The sequence below is a fragment of the Pelophylax lessonae genome (genome assembly GCF_965119305.1).
Source record: "Pelophylax lessonae genome assembly, chromosome: 6".
Taxonomy (NCBI): domain Eukaryota; kingdom Metazoa; phylum Chordata; class Amphibia; order Anura; family Ranidae; genus Pelophylax; species Pelophylax lessonae.
The window spans coordinates 289,758,420-289,782,358 of NC_138773.1; the positions used below are offsets into that span (position 1 = coordinate 289,758,420).

At 42.2% G+C, this 23,939-nt stretch overlaps 1 protein-coding gene across 6 annotated transcripts in view; it reads left to right on the forward strand.

Moving 5' to 3' along the window:
• LRP1B (LDL receptor related protein 1B) overlaps nucleotides 1–23,939 on the forward strand; it is a 2,177,452-nt gene that overhangs the window by 1,684,386 nt on the left and 469,127 nt on the right. For all 6 annotated transcript variants that reach the window (XM_082262163.1, XM_082262161.1, XM_082262165.1 and 3 more), the window contains exons 42-43: nucleotides 2,995–3,184; nucleotides 9,186–9,390. In XM_082262163.1, the coding sequence (XP_082118289.1) occupies nucleotides 2,995–3,184; nucleotides 9,186–9,390 (395 nt within the window). The remainder of the gene's footprint in view (nucleotides 1–2,994; nucleotides 3,185–9,185; nucleotides 9,391–23,939) is intronic.

Genomic DNA, 23,939 nt, shown 5'->3' on the forward strand with positions numbered 1-23,939 from the left:
AGGTGAATAACAAAACTGAGATAAAAAAAAGATTGAAAAATATTTTACACAAAAACAAATTGGCATTTGCTTATGATATACCGTGATTTATCAAAATTACGGGGCAGTTCTGCTTTAAGATGCAAGTGATAGCCATAAAGAGAAATCAATTTGCTTATCAAATACTGCATCACGGAACGCAAAATCCAATAAATTAATTTGAATGCATAAAGCCCCATAAGGTGATCCTGAATGCATAAAGCTCCTTTAAATATGCATACGCACATCTGTCGTGTTCTTGCTCTATGTTAATCAGTACATATGCAGCATGTAATAGTTTAGTGCGTGCGGATACATAAGACGTATAAAATAACACAGTTTCCTTTAATCAATATTTCAAGTATATATGCACATGAACATTTCAATTCGTTATGCTGTCAAAGAATATACACCTTCTATAAGATAAAGTAACATCTGTTTCTTCCCGATGGTGGCACAAGTGGCTTCTTGCTGACTTGGCATGAAAGTCTCAGCCGACGAGGATCTGTCAAAGTCATTTTGCAGAAAAGGTTTAGGAAGTGTCAGGAATAATGAATATGTACCTCACAGGCACAGCTAAGGTTGCAGACTTTCTTCTTCATACAGTTATGAACTGTTAGTAGAATGAAGGTCACCAACTTTGTGGATCGGCGTTAGAATAAGTGCTAAGATAACAAATTTGTGTTAAGTCCTGCCCTCTCGTGTCGTTAGATTAATAAATGTCAGGTGTTTCATCTGCTAAAAGGAAATGCAGAAACCTTTATTTTGATAAATGTTCCATCTTGTATTAATAGACCTTAAATCTGTTTAATTCCATTATTATTAACGGTTACAATTGGCACTTAGTGGAAATTGTTCAAATGCTCATATTACATTGCACGTAGAGCATAATTAATTAGACCTAATGTGTTATTATAATTATAAGCTATTATATTAGAGTTGATTTCATGGTGCTAAGTAAAGGCTCTTTACTCTTCATATCCTATCTAAGCAATATTTCTTGGTGTTAATCAGTAACTTAGCTCTTGGCCTAGTCAGTTCCCTCTTGTAGAGAACAAGAATGTGTGGATATTTGGTGCCATTTGCTATGTAGGAACAAGAATACAAACCCCGGGAGACTTGCCCCAAGTCAGCTTGTTCTGGATAAATAATGGGACTGTCTCGTGAAAATTCACACAGTTTTGAATATCTAGTGCAGTAGCCACGTGGTTTTTCCTTTATGCCTTTAACCAGCCCTTGGGGAACTATTCCTTCTAATAACGCATGATCCATTGACACATATAATGGTGCACTACTCCGCCCACTGACACCAATGATGGGGCACTGCTCTTCCCATTGACACCGGTGATGGGGTAATATTTGCTCCTATTGAAATCAATAATGGGGCACTATGCCCCCCATTTACACCAATGATGGGCACTATTCCTCCCGCAGATACAAATAATGGGGCATTATTCCTTGCGTTGACACCATTAATAGGGTATTAGTTCTCCTCCAACCAACCACAGACACTGGGACATTTTTTGTTTTCTCTGACTACTTACTAACCCTGGGGCAGTTTCCTCTCCCACAGGCCACAGTCTTCTCTTCAGGTTCTGAAGTACAGGAAACTGGCTCTTTGTTAACCACTTTACCACCGGAGGATTTTGCTGTCTTACGTCCAGGCCACTTTTTGCGATTCGGCGATGTGCGACTTTAACTGACAATTGCGCGGTCGTGCGTACCCAAACAAAATTTACGTCCTTTTTTTCCCACAAACAGAGCTTTCTTTTGGTGGTATTTGGTCACCTGTGCGATTTTTACTTTTTGCGCTATAAACAAAAAAAGAGCGTTTATTTTGAAAAAATAACAATATTTTTAACATTTTTATATGAAATTCCCCCCCCCAAAAAAAATGTAAAAATCTAATTTTTTTTACATTTTTGGCCAATTTGTTTTCTGCTACCTATGTTTGGTAAAAAAAATCACAATAAGCATATTTTGATTGGTTTGCGCAAAAGTTATTGCGTTTACTAACTAAGGGAAAGATTTTTGTAATTTTTGGTATTTTTTTTAACGCGTAATGGCGGCGATCTGCGATTTTTTTTGCGGGACTGCGACATTGCGGCGGACAGATCGGACCCTTGACTGACATTTTTTACACTTTTGGGGGTACAAGTGACATTACTGCAGTAATCAGTGCTATATATATGCACTGTTACTGTAAAAATGACACTGGCAGGGAAGGGGTTAATTTTATTGGAGAAGGAGGGGTTAATGTATGCCTGGTGCTTACTAACGTGTGGGGGGGGGGAGGTGACTGAGTGACACAGGGATAGATCGCATGTTCAGCTATGCTGAACACTGCAATCTGTCACTCCTTGTCACTGAGGAGATCCGCCCGCTCTGTTTAAACAAGCGGGCGGATCTCCAAACTAGATTCCCCGACGATCGGGGAAGAGCAGCGGCGATCGCCGCCGCTCCTCCCCTGGCCCGACTCCCGCTGTGACTGAAAAAAGCAGGAGCGCGCCTCTGGCGGCGCGCGAGCGCCGCATACAGGGGGAGGAGTCCGGCGACGTAGGTCTACATCGCTGGACGATAACGAACCACTTTGCCGCAGTACAGTCAATGTGTATGGTCGGCAAGTGGTTAAGGAAGTTTGAGGATCCCTGATCTAGAGGGTTACATAAGTGAATTTGCTTGGCTTTTTATGTGGGGTATTTCATTTGTTAATCAGCTTCTTTGCATATATGATCAAAATTGCATAAATATATAATTGAAAAGCAAACACTCTCACACTGCTACATATATACATTCAATAAACCAGGATTATAGTTTCCCCATGCAAGACAGTGATTTGGTTCCTTTTTCTAACATATTTTTCATTTAGTTATTATTTTAACTCCTGCACTATTGAAGAGGCAGTACACATTTTTTTTCCAGGTTGTTTGACAGCGTGAAGTAATATGAATTTTTTTTCAATGGTGTTTTTAACAGATGTGGGCTCTGTGGAAGGTCTGGCATATCACCGAGCCTGGGATACTCTTTACTGGACAAGCTCCACAACCTCATCCATCACCCGCCACACGGTAGATCAGAGTCGGAGAGGGGCCTTCAACAGGGAGGCTGTTATCAGCATGTCAGAAGATGACCACCCCCACGTCCTCGCCCTCGACGAATGCCAGAAGTATGCAAATTCATTCAAATGCTCTCTAATTTATGGCTTTAAACTTTAAAGCTTTTTTAAGTTTCTTGTGAACAGATGTTTCAGAAGCATGAACGGTTTATGAGATATTTTGTGTTTAACCTTTTTTACAGGATAACAGATTTCTAGCAATTGGCCAATTAACATCTGCCAGATTTCTTGTGACACCTATAATTTATTTTTTTTCCTCGCTTATTCTTCACTTTATTGCCAGATCATGTCTATCTTGTACTAAAAGAAAGAATCGTACTTGTTACTACAAAGCACAACATAATTTCTGCATTTTTCAAATCATTTCCAGACACCAAACGGCTAAAGAAATGGTACATTACTTAAGGGTTAATCTACCCATATGTGATATTTAATGTATAGATGTGAACCTGAAAGAATGAGTCACTCATTGCTTCATTTATTTCCTGAGGACTAAGGCCCCTTTCACACATACAGTCTGTTCAGTTCATCAGTTCAGTCACGTCAAATGTATCAGTTTTTCATCCGTTTTTCATCCGTTTTTTATCCGTTTTTCGTCAGTTGTCATCCGTTTTTCGTCAGTTGTTATCCGTTTTTCATCCGTTTTTCATCAGTTGTTATCAGTTTTTCATCCGTTTTTCATCCGTTGTCGTCCGTTTTTCATCCGTTGTCATCCGTTGTCATCAGTTGACATCAGTTTTTCATCCGTTGTCATACGTTGTCATCAGTTGACATCAGTTTTTCATCCGTTGTCATCCGTTTTTCGTCCGATCCGTTTTTTTGACGGATGAAAAATAGGGCATTCATCCGTTCAAAAAAACGGACATTGAAGGAAGCGGATGAAAACGTATGTTAACTGATGATCATCAGTTGTCATCCGTTTTTACATAGAGATGCATTGATGTCCGTTTTTCATCCGTCAACGGATGGATGAAAAACGGACAAACGGACAGCATGTGTGAAAGGGGCCTTAGATGTCAGATGGCTATCTGTCGTAGAACTGACAGGTGTTTTAAACAACTTTTGCTGTTCACCTTTCTCTGCTTCTAAAATGTAAAATCAATGAAAAATCTGGCAGGGAGAGTAAGAGGAATGTGCAGGCCAGGAACCTAGAACCCACAGTATTTTCAGGCAATTTTGGAGATTTTTTGATATTCTTACACACTTTCGGTTGTTTTCATGCATTTTAGGGCTTGAACAATTTTGTTTTAGCCAATAAAAATCGAGTTTCCTAGGAGGACAATAGGCAAGAAATTGCATTAAAAATGAGTTTTGCTCATTTTCAGATGCACCCATTGATGTTTATAGGAGACAAAAATGAGCATCATTGGCCCAAATCACTAAGGCTGGGTTCACACTGATGCAAATTGGATGCAGATTTATCCGCATCCAATTCCCATAACAGGAGACTGTGACAGGCTCTCAATGGAGCCGGTTCACACATCTCTGGAGCGGCATTGCATGAAACAGAAAACAGGGATGCATCAGACCCCTGCTGAGAGCAAGGTCCACATACAGCGTAAACCCAGCCTCAGGAGTGAATGAAGACCATTATGCAGTATATTTGGGAGCCTTGATGTTGAGTGTTTTAGTGCTTCAGAATTCCCAAGTGTGAATGAGTTATTAGAGATAAAGAAATATGTCAAGTAGTTAAACAACAACATCTGCAGAAAATGTATTATGATTATGTGGCCCCACCTTTTAAGGGTACTTCAGTTTTTAAACAAACCTGATATCCTTAGTCAAATCAATAAGAGAATTCACTTAATACCTTGATGGGTGGATGTAAGTCTGGAGGAGTGAATTAACCTAGGCAGACTATCCTAGGTAATGCCCACATATGATGCTTAACCTTAATGATTGAAATACCTGAAATCCAAAGAATAGGGGTGGGCCAGGGACAGTCAGGCTGATGAGGAAAGGCCTAGATGATTCTGGATGTTCTTCCACCAGAAAATGAGGCAGAATCTCTATAAAATTTTTAATCTTCCATTGCATTCTGTGGGAAGCTCACAGTGGGCAGTTAAATCAGAGTAAGCTTTGTCAATACAGGTGAGAAGACTGTACTACTATGCCAGCCTGAAGGCAAGGCTGAAGTTTAGCTTTAGGCTCCATTCACACTTGTACGACTCCAAAGTTGCACAACTTTGGTGCAACTTTGAAGCAACTTTGGTGTAACTTTGACACAACTTTGGTGCAACTTTGATGGAAATTTGGATGGGTGTGACTTGGATACATCTTTGGCTTCGATCAATGATATTGGCCAACTGTTTGAAAACTCAGTTACAAATTTCATGCAACTTTTGAGGGTTACCTTTGAAGTCTATGGCCCTCAAGTCGGGCCAAAGTAGTGCATGAACTACTTTGAAGTCATTGCAACTTTAAGTCATACATATATTAATGGTTATTATTGGAAAATATGAGGAACGTCTTGTCAAGCAACGTTGATGTCCAGAGTTGCATGGCAAGTCGCACAATTGTGAATGGAGCCTTAAAGTCTTTGTTGTAATCTATAGGGGTATTTGATAGAAAGTTACTTCCTACTACTAGCGGCTAGAGAGGTCAGTAATGACCAGTTTTTATGCTCTTTTACCACTTCTTAAGACATAGGTGAACTTTAATACTTCAGTAGACAAGCAAACCAGCTTCAAGCTAGATTTAAAAATGTTGACATTTCAACATTCTCTACTTACATAACAGAGCAGAAGCTTCACAACAGGTGAGTTCAAATTGCTAGCTTTTGACTTGAATACCATGCTGTCTGTGGGTGCCATAAGACCAAGGCTAGCCTTACTAAAAGGTGGTGGTTAGATGACCGGACTACATAGAGGCTTCCTCTTTTAAAAGACTGTCTGTAAACATGCCTTATCAGTTTCCTGCCCCACCAACTGGTCATGGGGGAAAAATTAATTGCCCAAAATGGATTAAAATGGGCAATAACTATGGTGTCCTTGAAAACACTTGTACACTTATGCAAGAGGATTGTGAATGGCTCTGGAAGTATCTTTTGGAGGAGTGGGTCTTCCGACCTCTGTGTCTTATCTTGCCAGCCTAAAGATACATCTTTAAAAGGAATTTAAGGATCCCTTTTAACAAGAAGACTTTCTAAAGCTCTTTCTAGTCTAGATAATGCATATGTACCATATTGTTGTGCACATGTACGCTACAATTATATTTGAAATCATGCAGAAACCAAAAAACCAAGAAGACAACCAATCATAGGCATCTTTTAGTTTTCTCCATGGTTGTGATTGGTTGTCTTGGTTTAAAGAATGTCTAGTCAGAAGTTATTTCTTAGCTTTTCTAAAGAAATAATCTAAGCCACAATTGTGCTTAGATAAGTGCTCTTGAATGTCAATGAGAAACCGGTTTATTGTGAATTTATCAGTGTACATCTAAAAATTATGACCCTACATCCAATAGATAGTATAGCGCTGAAACAGTCCATTTTATGTTAATTGATTTCTATTGAATTTTTATTCATTTTTGAGTGAAATGTAATATATTTAATGACCCTAGAATAAAGGATACAACAGAACTCACATCTCTGGAATATCCCCCATGAATCCAAACCCATCAACTCCTTAAAGGGTTTTTCAATAACCACCTCAGCTGTTTTGCGTTATTAGTTTTAAAGCCTAATGACCCATCGCCACATTACTCACATTGAGAAGAGCCATGTGTTTGTCTAAATGTAATCATGTCAGCCTGCTCATCCAAAGCTACATTTCATTTACTGTAATGTTGTTTATGACATTAAAACAAATGCTAAGTTCAAGGACCATTCATTATTCAACGTGTGGTGTACTTGATACCCTTGAGGACATGTCTTAGACCACTATTCACATCTTCTCTGAGACATAGTGATAAATGCTGTCATGGGCTATATATTTAAGTGGCACACTACACACATGAAGAGGAAGCCATGTGTTAAATTAATATTTGAACAGTTCACTTGAATACATTTAGATTTGAAGTGTTGTTACTTACAAGGGGCAATTCATTTTCTTCTCCAAAACTTAAATATCTATTGCTACTGTAAGATGGTCCTCCACTTTTTAAATGCTGAATATTAATCTGGTTGTATTGCTTTCCACTGATTCATGCAAGAGCCAGCACTAGAGCTGACTTTGGCAAGTGTCAGTGAAAACTATATAGTACAGATACAGTAGGGCATCTAGCTCCTTGATATATACTGTATATTTTTTTAACCTGACTTAGCGTATGTAGCCCATTTTTTAAAATTCAGCTTTGGGTAGAGTGCGGAAAGACTAGAAACCTTGTCAGTCTTTTTAATAATGTCTAAGTGCCTGCTGGGAAAATTTACCATCCCTATTTGTTCTGGTAACTGGTGGAAAACTCAGAAAATAGTGACAAACCCAAATGTTTGTATTATTGCAGGAACAGAAGGTGAGAGAAAACCTTGTAATAGCTAAATTGTTCTGGTAACACCTGTCTAAGAGATATCTTTAGACAAATTCTCTCTGGGACAGGGAGTTAAAACTTAAGCTTAGTGAAATATACGGTATATATTGTATATATATATATATATATATATATATATATATATATATATATATATATATTTTTTTTTTTTTATGTATTTATTTTTAGGGACAGTATTTACCTTGAATGAAAAGTCCAGTAGTACCAGAAGATCATAGCTGTAGCGGTATTTGGGAGGAAGAGGATTAAAGATTTAATTAAGAATAGCAGCTACCAGGACAAGGGACACATTCAATGTAAGCATCATCCCTGGTGCAGATAAATGGATATCTGCCCCGATGAAGCATAGACTGAAAAAAATAAATAAAAATAAAATACATTTGAAAAAGTAAGGGTCCTAGCCATTCACTACTATGTCCAAAACTAGAAAAAAATATTGGCTTTATATAAACTTTTTTACCAACATAGGGACACACTAAATGTTGTAAGTAAAAAAAAAAAACCCAAGATAAATGGGATTATATAGCGCTTGCTGGTAGGATCAGGATAATCTAAAAGTGTAAAATCAATGGTTGGATATAGTTAAAAGAACTAAAACCATAAATTATATAGAATATAAACATACAATGTTAAATATATTATCAAATAGCAAAAGTGTCATAAAAGTGCATATTAGTGCCAAGTAAAGTCCATATAAAGTTCATAATTGACTTGGTGAAGGATAATACATTTAAGTGCAACGAAAAAAAAGTGCAAGTGCTCAGTCTAAGGATCCTCCATTGGTCCAAAAACCGTGGCTTCAGGAAAGGATAAGATGTAAACTCACCAGAAATGGTGGGTCTCAATTACCTTACGGTAGAGAGACCAATAGCGCTTTATGACCTTCCCGGCCAAAGGAATGGTAGCTGCTGGGCTGTGTTCCCCCATAGACCGAAATCCCCTTCCTGGGCAGATAAGGTCCTCCAAATCCGGTTAGGGAAAAAATATAAACCTCCAAATGGTGCAGTACCGTTTAAAAAGTATTTATTAAAGTTGCTGATCAAACAGATGAAGAATAGAGATAGAACATAGTATATCCACGCCCGCTGTAGTGATGTCTGTAGCGTTATTGCTTAACATTTTCTATTTTCCAAGGTAGATAATGAAAGATGGTATCCACAACCTTCAAAATCTTGCTGTCTCAATACACAGATTTCTAATTTAATTTATTAGATGGGACAAAACAGGATCAAACTTTAGTACCATCTGTTCATCGTGGAGATCAGACTTGACTCATTGGGGTTGATTGACTTTGTTTTTGAAGGCTTTTTCGCATGGCAAGGTGTATGTTAGTAAATACGGTAAACCTGTGTTCTCTCTTCCAACTGTGTGAGGGAAATTCAAATTAAGATTTATGTTAGAACATGTTTGGTTTGTTGAAGTGAACACCTTATTTACTAAGCTTAGTGAAAATATTTTTTGTTATTTGAACAGTCTATATTCTTCTAGTAAACCAGACCCTTTGTGTATACTTTGCCTGTGATAACATTACAGTTCACCCTGAATATAAACCTCTATACCTTCACAGTTTAATGTTCTGGACAAACTGGAATGAGCAGCACCCCAGCATCATGAGGTCCACCTTATCTGGGAAGAATGCCCAGGTGATTGTCAGTACCGACATTGTCACTCCGAATGGCCTGACCATTGACCACTCTGCAGAAAAGTTGTACTATTCTGATGGCAGCCTGGGGAAGATAGAAAGGTGTGAATATGATGGATCCCACAGATATGTAAGTAGAATAACTTTATACAAAGTGAAAAGACAAAAGTATAGAGTTTTTTTGTTCAATACAATAAAGAACAAATAAAGATGCGCTAATAGGATGTTTCCTAAATGTTTTCATGCATTTTACAGTAAAAATTGCAATCCATTTAAAATAAAACTTCAAAATGCATATAGGGAGCAAATCCTGCTTTAAAGTAGCTTCATATTTGATCCAGACATTACCTGCCCCACTAATCCTTCCTAATTCCTTTGTCTGTCTCCTGGTGATCCTGGAAAGCATCTGCTGGTGTTGTTGGAACAACCTGCTTGCTTTTTTTTTAAGACTGATGGAAAAAAAACGTATATGTATTTGATATGTTGATGTTAACCAATAACATTCCAGCTTGGTTTGTAAGTTTTAATGCAATTAGTGATACAGGAAGTTTAGTGGGAGGAAATAAAACATCAGGGGCTTCAGGATGAACACATCTATTGCCCTCCTACTGACCTTCATGGAGCTGTGTTCACTTATCGCAGTCCACACATCAAAGACTTGTCTGTCTTTGTCACATATCACTGTTCTCTCCATACACCTGCACCAAGTAAAAGGTTGTGAGTAGTGTTGAGCGAACACGGACTGTATTATTCGTGTTCGTACCGAATAATTGGATTTTTTGTACCCGAACACGGACACGGACACTTTACTGTATGTTCGGGTAAAAATCCGTGTTCGGTCGTTTTATTTCCGGGTTTTGCATGCTTTGGCGCTCTTTTCATGGCGGGCTTTCAACAGCCAATCAACAATCGTTTAACTGGTGTGCCTTAAGCCATCCCAGCCATGCCTGCAAATGTCTCAGTAGCTGTGATTGGCCGTCTGAAGCATGTGACCAAGTCTTTATAAGTTCGAGGCAGCCGCAGCGGCGTCATTATGCTGCTTAGATTCAGGGACAGAGCACACATCAACGTGCTGGCTGCTGATTAGGGAAAGATAGGCAGGAAAAAACCATTTGTGTCCGGATAGAATTGAGGGACAGGTCGGAGTGTTTAGGCAGGGCGAGTTGTAGGCATTTTAGGGATAGAGTCTGCTGAATTATATAGGGTCAGTGTCTTCTACAAACTACAATCGATATTGCTGTGTGGGGGGTGGGGTCTGCACTCAATCCTGATCTACGATCTCTTCTCAATCCTGTTAGGGACAGAGTCTGCTGAATTTTAGGGAAACTGTGTTCTACAAACTACAATCGATATTGCTGTGTGGTGTGGGATTGGAGATAGGCAGGTGTCAGTGATCCACATCCATTTTTCTGTGTGTGAGCTGCAGTGAACACAATCTTTTTGGGCTGCAGTGAACACAATCTTTTTGGGCTGCAGTGAACACAATCTTTTTGGGCTGCAGTGAACACAATCTTTTTGGGCTGCAGTGAACACAATCTTTTTGGGCTGCAGTGAACACAATCTTTTTGGGGTGCAGTGAACAAAATCTTTTTGGGGTGCAGTGAACACAATCCTTTTTGGTGTGCAGTGAACACAATCTTTGTGGGGTGCAGTGAACAAAATCCTTTGTGGGGTGCAGTGAACACAATCTTTTTGGGGTGCAGTGAACAAAATCCTTTTTGGGGTGCAGTGAACAACATCCTTTTTGGGGTGCAGTGAACACAATCTTTTTGGGGTGCAGTGAACAAAATCCTTTGTGGGGTGCAGTGAACACAATCTTTTTGGGGTGCAGTGAACACAATCTTTTTGGGGTGGAGTGAACAACATCCTTTTTGGGGTGCAGTGAACAAAATCCTTTTTGGGGTGCAGTGAACAAAATCATTTTTGGGGTGCAGTGAACACAATCTTTTTGGGGTGCAGTGAACACAATCTTTGTGGGGTGCAGTGAACACAATCTTTTTGGGGTGGAGTGAACAACATCCTTTTTGGGGTGCAGTGAACAACATCCTTTTTGGGGTGCAGTGAACACAATCTTTTTGGGGTGCAGTGAACACAATCTTTGTGGGGTACAGTGAACAGAATCTTTGTGGGGTGCAGTGAACACAATCTTTGGGGGGTACAGTGAACACAATCTTTGTGAGGTGCAGTGAACACAATCTTTGTGGGGTGCAGTGAACACAATCATTGTGGGGTGCAGTGAACTCAATCTTTGTGGGGTACAGTGAACACAATCTCATACTGAAGGTTTGAGGGTGCTGCCTGTTCCATACTCCCCCTACTCCTCATCTAGCCTTTTAGGGGTACAAACAATAGTAATTGGGGCCTAGTGTGGTTGTGTACGTGTGATATACATACACTTTTTTGGGATCATATTTTCTATTCCGCTATTTAATCAAAAACCTTTGGGGATCAGTTAAATTGGGGGATAGTCTGTGTTGGTACGTGTGAGAGAGATCCACCTTTCCAAGTTGTTGGGGTTCATCTCATACTTCTGAAGGTTTGAGGGTGCTGCCTGTTCCATACTCCCCCTACTCCTAGCCTTTTAGGGGTACAAACAATAGTAATTGGGGCCTAGTGTGGTTGTGTACGTGTGATATACATACACTTTTTTGGGATCATATTTTCTATTCCGCTATTTATTCAAAAACCTTTGGGGATCAGTTAAATTGGGGGATAGTCTGTGTTGGTACGTGTGAGAGAGATCCACCTTTCCAAGTTGTTGAGGTTCATCTCATACTTCTGAAGGTTTGAGGGTGCTGCCTGTTCCATACTCCCCCTACTCCTAGCCTTTTAGGGGTACAAACAATAGTAATTGGGGCCTAGTGTGGTTGTGTACGTGTGATATACATACACTTTTTTGGGATCATATTTTCTATTCCGCTATTTAATCAAAAACCTCTGGGGATCAGTTAAATTGGGGGATAGTCTGTGTTGGTACGTGTGAGAGAGATCCACCTTTCCAAGTTGTTGGGGTTCATCTCATACTTCTGAAGGTTTGAGGGTGCTGCCTGTTCCATACTCCCCCTACTCCTAGCCTTTTAGGGGTACAAACAATAGTAATTGGGGCCTAGTGTGGTTGTGTACGTGTGATATACATACACTTTTTTGGGATCATATTTTCTATTCCGCTATTTAATCAAAAACCTTTGGGGATCAGTTAAATTGGGGGATAGTCTGTGTTGGTACGTGTGAGAGAGATCCACCTTTCCAAGTTGTTGGGGTTCATCTCATACTTCTGAAGGTTTGAGGGTGCTGCCTGTTCCATACTCCCCCTACTCCTAGCCTTTTAGGGGTACAAACAATAGTAATTGGGGCCTAGTGTGGTTGTGTACGTGTGATATACATACACTTTTTTTGGATCATATTTTCTATTCCGCTATTTAATCAAAAACCTTTGGGGATCAGTTAAATTGGGGGATAGTCTGTGTTGGTACGTGTGAGAGAGATCCACCTTTCCAAGTTGTTGGGGTTCATCTCATACTTCTGAAGGTTTGAGGGTGCTGCCTGTTCCATACTCCCCCTACTCCTCATCTAGCCTTTTAGGGGTACAAACAATAGTAATTGGGGCCCAGTGTGGTTGTGTACGTGTGATATACATACACTTTTTTGGGATCATATTTTCTATTCCGCTATTTAATCAAAAACCTTTGGGGATCAGTTAAATTGGGGGATAGTCTGTGTCGGTACGTGTGAGAGAGATCCACCTTTCCAAGTTGTTGGGGTTCATCTCATACTTCTGAAGGTTTGAGGGTGCTGCCTGTTCCATACCCCCCCTACTCCTCATCTAGCCTTTTAGGGGTACAAACAATAGTAATTGGGGCCTAGTGTGGTTGTGTACGTGCGAGATACATACACTTTTTTTGATCATATTTCCTATTCCGCTATTCAATAAAAACCTTTGAGGATCAATTGAATTGCGGGATAGTCTGTGTCGGTACGTGTGAGAGAGATCCACCTTTCCAAGTTGTTGGGGTTCATCTCATACTTCTGAAGGTTTGAGGGTGCTGCCTGTTCCATACTCCCCCTACTCCTCATCTAGCCTTTTAGGGGTACAAACAATAGTAATTGGGGCCTAGTGTGGTTGTGTACGTGTGATATACATACACTTTTTTTGGATCATATTTTCTATTCCGCTATTTAATCAAAAACCTTTGGGGATCAGTTAAATTGGGGGATAGTCTGTGTCGGTACGTGTGAGAGAGATCCACCTTTCCAAGTTGTTGGGGTTCATCTCATACTTCTGAAGGTTTGAGGGTGCTGCCTGTTCCATACCCCCCCTACTCCTCATCTAGCCTTTTAGGGGTACAAACAATAGTAATTGGGGCCTAGTGTGGTTGTGTACGTGCGAGATACATACACTTTTTTTGATCATATTTCCTATTCCGCTATTCAATAAAAACCTTTGAGGATCAATTGAATTGCGGGATAGTCTGTGTCGGTACGTGTGAGAGAGATCCACCTTTCCAAGTTGTTGGGGTTCATCTCATACTTCTGAAGGTTTGAGGGTGCTGCCTGTTCCATACTCCCCCTACTCCTCATCTAGCCTTTTAGGGGTACAAACAATAGTAATTGGGGCCCAGTGTGGTTGTGTACGTGTGATATACATACACTTTTTTTGGATCATATTTTCTATTCCGCTATTTAATTTAACTGGGCCTCCATGCGAGACCTGTGTGCCTTGTTGCGCTGTTTTGAGTACTCCACCAACATGGCCAGTGGCAATGACGCCGTTCTCAGCTTAACTATCCCACTTCCATGCCTCCTTGAAAAAACAATTCGGGCGATGATGGAAGAGGATGTGGCACAGGATGAGGAGGAGGAGGAGGATGAAGAGGTAACATTTCCAAGGCTTTCAGGGCAGTCATTCGCAAGGGGCTCCGAGGGTGGGTTCCTGCACACGCAAACGCCAGGGACGCAATTGTCCAGCAGGGGCACAGTTCTGGAGGATGAGGAGGATGAGGAGGAGGAGGAGCTGGAGGAGGAGATGGAACCATGTTCACAGCAGGGTGGCACCCAGGCCAGCTCATGGCCATCACTGGTGCGTGGCTGGGGGGATACAGAGGACACGGACGATACACCTCCCACAGAGGACAGCCTTTCGTTGCCTCTGGGCAGCCTGGCACACATGAGCGATTACATGCTGCAGTGTCTCCACAACGACCGCCGAGTTGCCCACATTCTAACTTGTGCTGATTACTGGGTGGCCACGCTGCTGGATCCCCGTTACAAGGACAACGTACCGTCCTTAATTCACTCACTGGAGCGCGATCGCAAGATGCGCGAGTACAAGCGCACGCTGGTAGACGCCATGCTGCTGGCATTCCCATCTGACAGCGGGGCCACAGTGGAAGCACAAGGCAGAGGAGGAGGAGGAGGAGGTCGCCAACGCAACCAGGGCACCGCCAGCACCTCAGAAGGCAGGGTTAGCATGGCCGAAATGTGGAAAAGCTTTGTCAGCACGCCACAACAAACAGCAGCACCAGCAGCTCAGATGGAACGTCTTAGCAGGAGGCAGCATTTTACCAACATGGTGGAGCAGTATGTGTGCACACGCCTACATGTAGTGAATGACGGGTCTGCCCCCTTCAACTTCTGGGTCTCCAAATTGGGCACATGGCTTGAGCTTGCCCTTTACGCCTTGGAGGTGCTGGCGTGCCCTGCAGCCAGTGTATTATCTGAACGGGTATTTAGCACGGCTGGGGGCGTTATAACAGACAAGCGCAGCCGCCTGTCCAGAGACAATGTGGACAAGCTCACGTTCATTAAAATGAACCAGGCATGGATCCCACGGGACTTTTCCGTACCTTATGCAGAATAGCAATGGATACCGACCTTACCCACCCATTGTTCCATTTTTGCTCTTTCTCACTCTTTTGGGGTGTACCCTCATTTAAAATTTTTGAAAAGAAGCAGTGTTGGCTACCTCGTCCTCCTCCTCAGGGCCAGATTAATGTAGGGGCTATTGGAGCTGCAGCTCCAGGCCCCTACCTTTTATATAGGCCCCGGGTTGGCCATATTCACTGTTACCGCTCTTCTGTCACTTGTAAACACAGAAGTCTGGCTTCTATGCTCGCTTCCCCAGGCAGCACCCTCAGAACCTCCCCACACAGCGTGAAGGCCGGACAAGGAGGGACAGTTGGCGATGCATGGATGTGTTTATGGGCTTCAGAGACAGCATCCCATGTTGAATTAGGCATGCATGGCTGCACCCTTCCTCCTCTGGGTGCATGGCAAGGCACGGCCCTTAAGGCCCTTCAAAATCCTCAGCACCAAGCCCATGATGCTGTTAATCCGGCCCTGGTCCTCCTCCACCGCCGCTTCCACCTACACCGCCCATAGGTGTGCGCAGCCTATTGCATTAAGGTGTGCACCCCAAAGTTGAAATACACATGCATGTGTTTGCCAGCAGGGAGAGTAATGTATCGGGGCCATGTACCTGTAGGCAAGGAGAAATAGAGCAGAGCAGGTCCCAGGGAGATCTTTCCCATCTCCTCACTGGCAATGCTATGTGCCCTAGGTGATTAGGGTGTGCCCAGGCACACCCAGCACACCCTGTGCGCACGCCTATGTCACCGCTAGGCTTGTGACGGTATCAGATTTTCATGCTGCGATTAATTGATTAAGGTTTTGCCACGGTATACGGTATTATCACGGTATTCTATTATTAAATTTAAATTATTAAATTTCCACCTCACTTCAATTTCATTGCTGAATTTAGGGGCTTTGGTTCACTTATGCACATTATTATATAGTCAGTCAGTACAGACTCTGTGAACCAGGCCTAAAATAGGTCATCAAGCAGTGTCTGGCCTAACTGGTGATAACTGGTTCTGGCGCTCGGCTCCGATCCGATGGCCTGGTCATTAAGAGGGCAAATCCTTGTGGTCAAGAAGTGGTTAAACCTGAAGGAGGTGTTGTTTATAAATTACTTTACTATTGCTTTAGGCCTGGTTCACATGTATGCGGGTTGGTGGTTCACATTTGCACAGGCATAGCAGCCCATTGATTTGAATGGGCTGCTATGCCCTCATTTTCCGCAGAAAAAAGGTGCATGCAGCATTTTTTTAAAATTCAGTGGCCTTGAAATCCATCCTGCTTTTGCACCATGCGACTAACCTGCAGTTCCTGCTCTGGCAAGCTTTCTGCATTTTTTGTATACGTGGGCACGGCATTTAAAAATAAACAGTTTGCGTGTGCAGCAACGGCAGGTAAGTCGCATGGTGCAAAAGAAGGATGGATTTCATGGCCACTGCATTTTTTTAAATTCTGCATGCACCTTTTTTCAGCTGAAAACGCAGGCATAGCAGCTCAAGCCCATTCACATCAATGGGCTGCTATGCCTGTGCAAATGTGGGCCCCCAACCCGCATACATGTGAACCAGGCCTAAAGCAATAGTAAAGTCATTAATTGGTTAAACCTGCAGGAGGACCGGTGTTTTTATCTATTAATGACTTTACTATTGCTTTAGGCCTGGTTCACATGTATGCGGGTTGGGGGCCCACATTTGCACAGGCATAGCAGCCCATTGATGTGAATGGGCTTGAGCTGCTATGCCTGCGTTTTCAGCTGAAAAAAGGTGCATGCAGAATTTAAAAAAATGCAGTGGCCATGAAATCCATCCTTCTTTTGCACCATGCGACTTACCTGCCGTTGCTGCACACGCAAACTGTTTATTTTTAAATGCCGTGCCCACGTATACAAAAAATGCAGAAAGCTTGCCAGAGCAGGAACTGCAGGTTAGTCGCATGGTGCAAAAGCAGGATGGATTTCAAGGCCACTGAATTTAAAAAAAATGCTGCATGCACCTTTTTTCTGCGGAAAATGAGGGCATAGCAGCCCGTTCAAATCAATGGGCTGCTATGCCTGTGCAAATGTGGGCCGCCAACCCGCATACATGTGAACCGCCAACCCGCATACATGTGAACCACCAACCCGCATACATGTGAACCAGGCCTAAAGCAATAGTAAAGTCATTAATAGATAAAAACACCGGTCCTCCTGCAGGTTTAACCACTTCTGGATCGCAAGGATTTGCCCCTTTAAAGACCAGGCCATCGGATCAGAGCGCCAGGACCAGTCATCACCAGGTAGGCCAGACACTGCTTGATGGCTATATAATAATGTAATGTGGGCTGCTAGGCGTGTGTGTGTGTATATATATATTTATTAGAGCTGCACGATTCTGGCCAAAATGAGAATCACGATTTTTTAGCTTGGAATAAAGATCACGATTCTCTCACGATTCTCTGTGTAACAAAAAAAAAAAAAAAAATTGGGATAACTTTACTGTTACGTTTTTTTTTTTTTTTTTATTCATTAAAGTCTAATCATTGCGTTTGAAAGACTGCTGCGCAAATACAGTGTGACATAAAATATTACAACAATCGCCATTTTATTCTGTAGGGTCTCTGCTAAAAAAATATATAAAATGTTTGGGGGTTCTAAGTACTTTTCTAGCAAAAAAAAAACTGATTTTAACTTGCAAGCAGCAAGTGTCAGAAAAAGATCCAGTCTTTAAGAGGTTAAACTTCCTTTCTCCCTGGCAGAGGGAAGGAAAAGATACAAATGTAATCATTTTTGTTTATAGTTAGGAGACTTAATGCTGAAAGGTGTTAGCTGAGTGAGTGAATGAGTCATCCAGCTCACTGAAATGTATCAATTCACAAGTCAGGCAGACTTGACAGAGAAACTCGGTATTTTAAAAATGCCACAATAACAATACCGTGGCTATGCAATACCGCGATATATCGAATTACCGAAAACCGGCATATGTCTAGTCACCGCCACATCCACCACCACCTCAACCTCCCTCCTACTCCATATGGGCCTCGTCCTTCAGAGATGAAGAAGAACATTGTTTTATTTTTCTGTTTTTTTTTGTTGTTTTAAGTTATTTCCCTATCCACATTTGTTTGCAGAGCACTTGCCATGCTCTTAATTACGTTTTGCTGCCATTTGCAGCACTCTAGCCCTTTCCTTTGGTGTTTTAGAGCCATTTTAGTGCCTTAAAGTTCGGGTCCCCATTGACTTCAATGGGGTTCGGTGTCCGGGAAAAGTTCGGTAAAAGTCCGGGACACGGACCCGGACTTTTTTTTAAAGTTCGGCCGAACCCGTCGAACACGGACATCTAGGTGTTCGCTCAACCCTAGTTGTGAGGACTTAGTTCTTGACTTTAGACAAAAAGTGAACATCAATATATCAGCAATAATCCCATTTAATCTGCTTAGATTGCATGTCTCAAAGAAAGGATGAGCTCATTTGAAACAGTTGATGTTGAAGGTACCTCTATGTTCACATGCTTGAGGAATGAAAAATGCTCACTCTAGAACTCTAGTGAGGATATTGAATCAAACAGGCAGCAGCAGACCAATAACGTCATTTGTAGTAAGTCATTATTGAGCCAGCACAAGCACGCTAAAAGTCCTTACCTACAGATTGACCCTCTATGAGCGATCCCTACATCTAAGCCCAAAAGGGTTAAAAGCGTCATAGGTGGCGGTCTGTAGGTGGGGGCTCTCAGTGTGCTTATTCTGGCTGAATAAATACTTCCTATGAGTGCCTGTTTGTTTCAATCCAGAAATACAGAGAGCGAATGGGCTCCCTTTGGCTTCACTTATTCACTTATAGTAGAGACCGAGGAAGATCTACAGGGTTTGAAGCAGTGCCTCGTCTTTGTATGTCCTCTCTAGTGAAGAATGAAGATATGGTATAGCTAAGGTCATAAACGCAAAGTTTGTGCCCAAACTGTAATAATTGCGCTAGTACTGTAGGTACGCTATATGGCAAAACAAATGCAGACACCCCTCCAAATTAGCAAGTTCAAGTGCATAAAGCCAGGTCCATAAAGACTTTGTTTAAATAAGAACTCCAGATTTTCACACAATTTGCATTGTTTGTTTGGGTCAAGCTGGCCCAAACAAACTATGTACCTCACTAACCTGTGAGGCCACTGGATGTGCTATATAAACAGCATACCGCACTGTGTTCTGGGTGCGAGTAGAGACTTCCTGTCTCATACCTGGAACACAGAAGAGTCTACAGCAACAGCACTTAGCCGTTCAGAGGGAGTAATGTATTATATCAGTATATACAATGCTTCCTCTGATTGGTTGAGTCAGAGGTGTGACATCATCAGTCCGCCTCTCTGACTCAGCCAATCAGAGGAAGCTTTGTATTCAGTGAATGGCTGAGTGCCGCTGCTGTAGACTCCTGTGTTCTGAGTATGAGACATGAAGTCTTTGCTTGGACCCAGAACACAGTGCAGTATGCTGTATGTAGCCCCAGCTACATACACTTTATACAGCACATCCAGTGGTCTCACAGGTTATTGAGGTCCGACCGCATCTGGAGTATTCTGTCCAGTTCTGGTCGCCAGTCCTCAGGAGAGATGTGTTGGAGCTGGAGAGATTCCAGAGAAGGGCAACTAAACTGAATAGGGTATTGGAGGACCTTAATTATGAAGAGCGTCTGCAATCACTTGATTTATTCTCCCTGGAGAAGAGACGCCTGAGGGGGGACATGATAGCAATTTATAAATATCTCAATGGGGATCTAAGATTAGAAAAAAAGCTATTCAGTCAAAGGGAATGCATGAGGACTCGAGGGCATACATTGCGATTAGAGGAGAAACGTTTTAACCTCAGGCAACGTGAGGGGTTCTTTACTGTTAGGGCTACAAGATTGTGGAATTCTCTACCACAAAAGGTAGTTACTGCGGGAAGTATGGTGGCTTCAAAAGACTCTTAGACGTACATCTCAAGGATCAGAACATTCAGGGCTATGTGAGATATTTACAGCCACACACACCTACACAGGTTGAACTGGATGGACTATTGTCTTTATTCAACCTCACCTACTATGTAACTATGTAGTTCATTAAAGCCATCTTGGCCTAAACAAACTATGAAAATTGTGCGCAAACCCAGAGTTCTTCTTAAATGCGTTTGGTGTTGAGGACCTCATGTGGCCCTCTCAGAGTCTTGACCTCAATTCTGCTGAAAACTTTTGAGATAAATTGAAGTGCTGATTGACCCAGTCCTTTTCTTCCAACATGAGTACCTGACCTAGCAAATGCCCTTTAGGATGAATAGGCACAAATTCCTATAGACTTGAGGAAAACCTTTTTCAGAAGAAAGAATGATGTTAAAGCTGCACAGTTGTGGGGGGAAGGAACCCCTATATCAAAGCACATAGTTTTGGAATAGGATGTCCACAAAGCTCATATACAAGTGATGGTCAGGTGTCCTCAAACCCTCGCACAGTATTTAAGGTTGGTGGTTGATTCAACTCATTGCTTTTGCACTCAAAACTGAAATATCATTAACAATGGTCTTTATTTACCAGTTTTAAACAATGTTATTGATCTTTGTAATTCATGTTCAGACCTTGCTAGAAGAACTCTATTTTATTTTTCCTTTTCCCCACACAACATATCTGAGATTCCTGAAGCCAATCTATTATTGAATCTCATTTCATATCCAGCATTCCTATTCCTATATTATTGTATAAGCATGACTCGGGGCTAGATTACAAGCGCTAACGGCAAATGAAATGTATTTCTTTTTTTTTTTATCTCACTACTGTGTCCTTTACCTTGAGCTGCTGTAGTCATGCCAAAGTCAAAGCATCTGATGTCAAAATGGTTTATTTCTACCAATCCTGACAATGATGAACACAGCTTAGTTATGGATCAGGAGGAAAATAAGTTGAAACACTTGTAGTTCTGGTATATATTAATATTGTATTATTTTAAGATAGATGTAAACCCTAGCTGAATGACATTTAGTTTGATAAAGCACTGTATATTATAAATAATTATAATTTATTTCACCAATTTTTCTTCTTTTTCTGCATTTCTGTGCTGCTGATCTGCTGCAGCCTTTATGCAGCCAATTCTTGTCAATATGAACTCCAGCATTTGCTGCATACCATTTCTCAGCATGGATTTCTTGATTGTGATAACAGTGGGACACTACTGGACAATGTGTTTTGACTGTCTGTCTAGATCAGCCTTTTTCAACCAGGGTGCCGTGGCACCCTGGTGTGCCTCTTGGGTTCTTCATAGGTGCCTTGGCAAAATGCCTAAAAATGGCAACAAATTGCCACAGGTTTTTACTTTGTAGAATTACAACTCTGGGCACCATGCGAGTCAAGCCACTGGCACCCTGACAACCCTGGGCACTGTGCGGGTCAAGCCACTGGCACCCTGACAACCCTGGGCACTGTGCGGGTCAAGCCACTGGCACCCTGACAACCCTGGGCACTATGCGGGTCAAGCCACTGGCACCCTGACAACCCTGGGCACTGTGCGGGTCAAGCCAATGGCACCCTGACAACCCTGGGCACTGTGCGGGTCAAACCACTGGCACCCTGACAACCCTGGGCACTGTGCAGGTCAAGCCACTGGCATCCTGACAACCCTGGGCACTGTGCGGGTCAAGCCACTGGCACCCTGACAACCCTGGGCACTGTGCGGGTCAAGCCACTGCCACCCTGACAACCCTGGGCACTGTGCGGGTCAAGCCACTGCCACCCTGACAACCAGTGACATCACTGGTTGATAAGGAGAATGACGGGTGCTTTCACAGCATCCTTATTTACTCCTCTTCATCCCTTCTCCATCAGCACTAGGGTCACATTAGCAAATAGAAGAAGAGAAACTGAGGGAGAAGAGAAACCCTAGAATACTAGTCCGTACCAGTTTGCAATAGTGGAGGAATAAATCACTTCTAATGTTGGATGGCCCCTGTGTATGGATGTTGCTGCGTTATGTAAAACTATTGTTTAGGGTTTTTTTGACATTTTAGAATGGGGTGCCTCAAGATTGTGCAGAATTGTTAAGGGTTCCACAACTGAAAAAAGGTTGAGAAACACTGGTCTTGATAACTCATAAGGGTTGATCTACTAAAGGCAAATAGACTGTGCAATCTGCAATTGCAATTACTCCAAAGCTTAATAAATGAGCTTAAGCTTCCTTTTTGCAAAGAATAACCAATCACATGCAAGGAAAATGTAAAATGTAAATGATTGGATGATGGAAGTCAGCAGAGCTTCTGCTCATTTACTAAGCTCTTGAGCAACTGCTCTTGCAGAGTGCAACTGCATTTTGCAAAGTGCACAGACTATTTGCTGTTGGTTAATCAACCCCAAAATCTGCAAGGGACTTTGCCCCAGAGCTTAGTGAATGCAATTAGGTTTCATTCAGCAAAGAATACTCAATCATGTGTAAAACAAATCGTGCTTGCTTGGATAATAGAAGTCATTTTGCGTCATTCACTAAGCTCTGCTGAAATTCCCTTGCAAGGTGCAACTTCCCTCGTAAAGTAAACAGCCAATTTGGCCTAAATTAACGTTTTTTTACCTTAATTGTTCTCTGAATTAAAGTATAAAACCTTCTGAGGGCAGCCCCCCCTTATACCTACCTAAACCTGATATTGATCCAACAAAGTGCCCAAGAGCTGCATTGCTGCTCTCTCTCTACTCGCAGGCTCAGAGGCAGCAGTGGGAGCCATTGACTACTGCTACTGTCAATCACAGCCAGTGAGGAAGGAGCTGGGGGTGTCATCACTGATTGTATGCAGTGGGTGAATGTCTTCTTCATAGTATCTGATTGCTAGGCAGCTGTTCTTTAAAAGTCCAGCTTGGCCTCACCCTTTTGACCTTTGAAACCTCTTTAGTTGTTGTAGCCCTGGTTCACATCTGCATTTTCAGTTTTGTAGAATCCCACTACAGTCCATTTCACATGGTTTCCATTGGGTCATGTTCACATCTGTGCATTGTATGGAAAGGGCCAGGGACCAGCAGGTTGTATTTTTGGTTCCATAGATTTCAATGAATAACAAAAACAATTATTGAAAAACGCAAAATGCACCTGGAATATGCATCAATTGCAACCTGCATGGGTATGAAACAGGCCTAAGGCTTAATTTTTTAAAATACAATAACAAACACATTATTCTTACCTGCTCTGTGTAATGGTTTTGCACAGAGCAGCCCCGATTGTCCTCTTCTCAGGTCCCCCGCTCCTCTTTATTTATTATTTTATTTATTTCAGGTTCTTATATAGCGCTGTCAATTTACACAGCGCTTTACATTCACAATTTTACATTGCACATTAGTCCCTGCCCTCAAGGAGCTTACAATCTAAGGTCCCTAACTTACATTCATACATACATAGTAGGGCCAATTTTATACAGGATCCAATTACCTACCCAGCATGTCTTTGGAGTGTGGGAGGAAACCGCAGTACCCAGAGGAAACCCACTCAGGCACAGGGAGAACATGCAAACTCCAGGCAGGTAGTGTCGTGGTTGGGATTCAAACCAGCGACCCTCTTGCCTCTAGGTGAAAGTGCTAACCACTACACCACTGTGCTGACCCTTCTTTGGCAAATGCCGATTTCTATGTGGGCACTTGTGCTGGCTCTTTCCCAAATCATCTTGTCTGTGTCTATTGACACAGGCAGGGGTCTTGGCCCAGCCCCACACTCCCTTGTCACAGGATTTCATTGACAGCAGTGGCAGCCAATGGGGAGCCTAGTAAGGAGGGAGAGAGCCAAGAGAGCTGCTGCTCTCATGCATAGTGCTGCATCGAGAATGGGCTCAGGTAATTATATGGGGAGGCCGGGGGGGGGGGGAGAT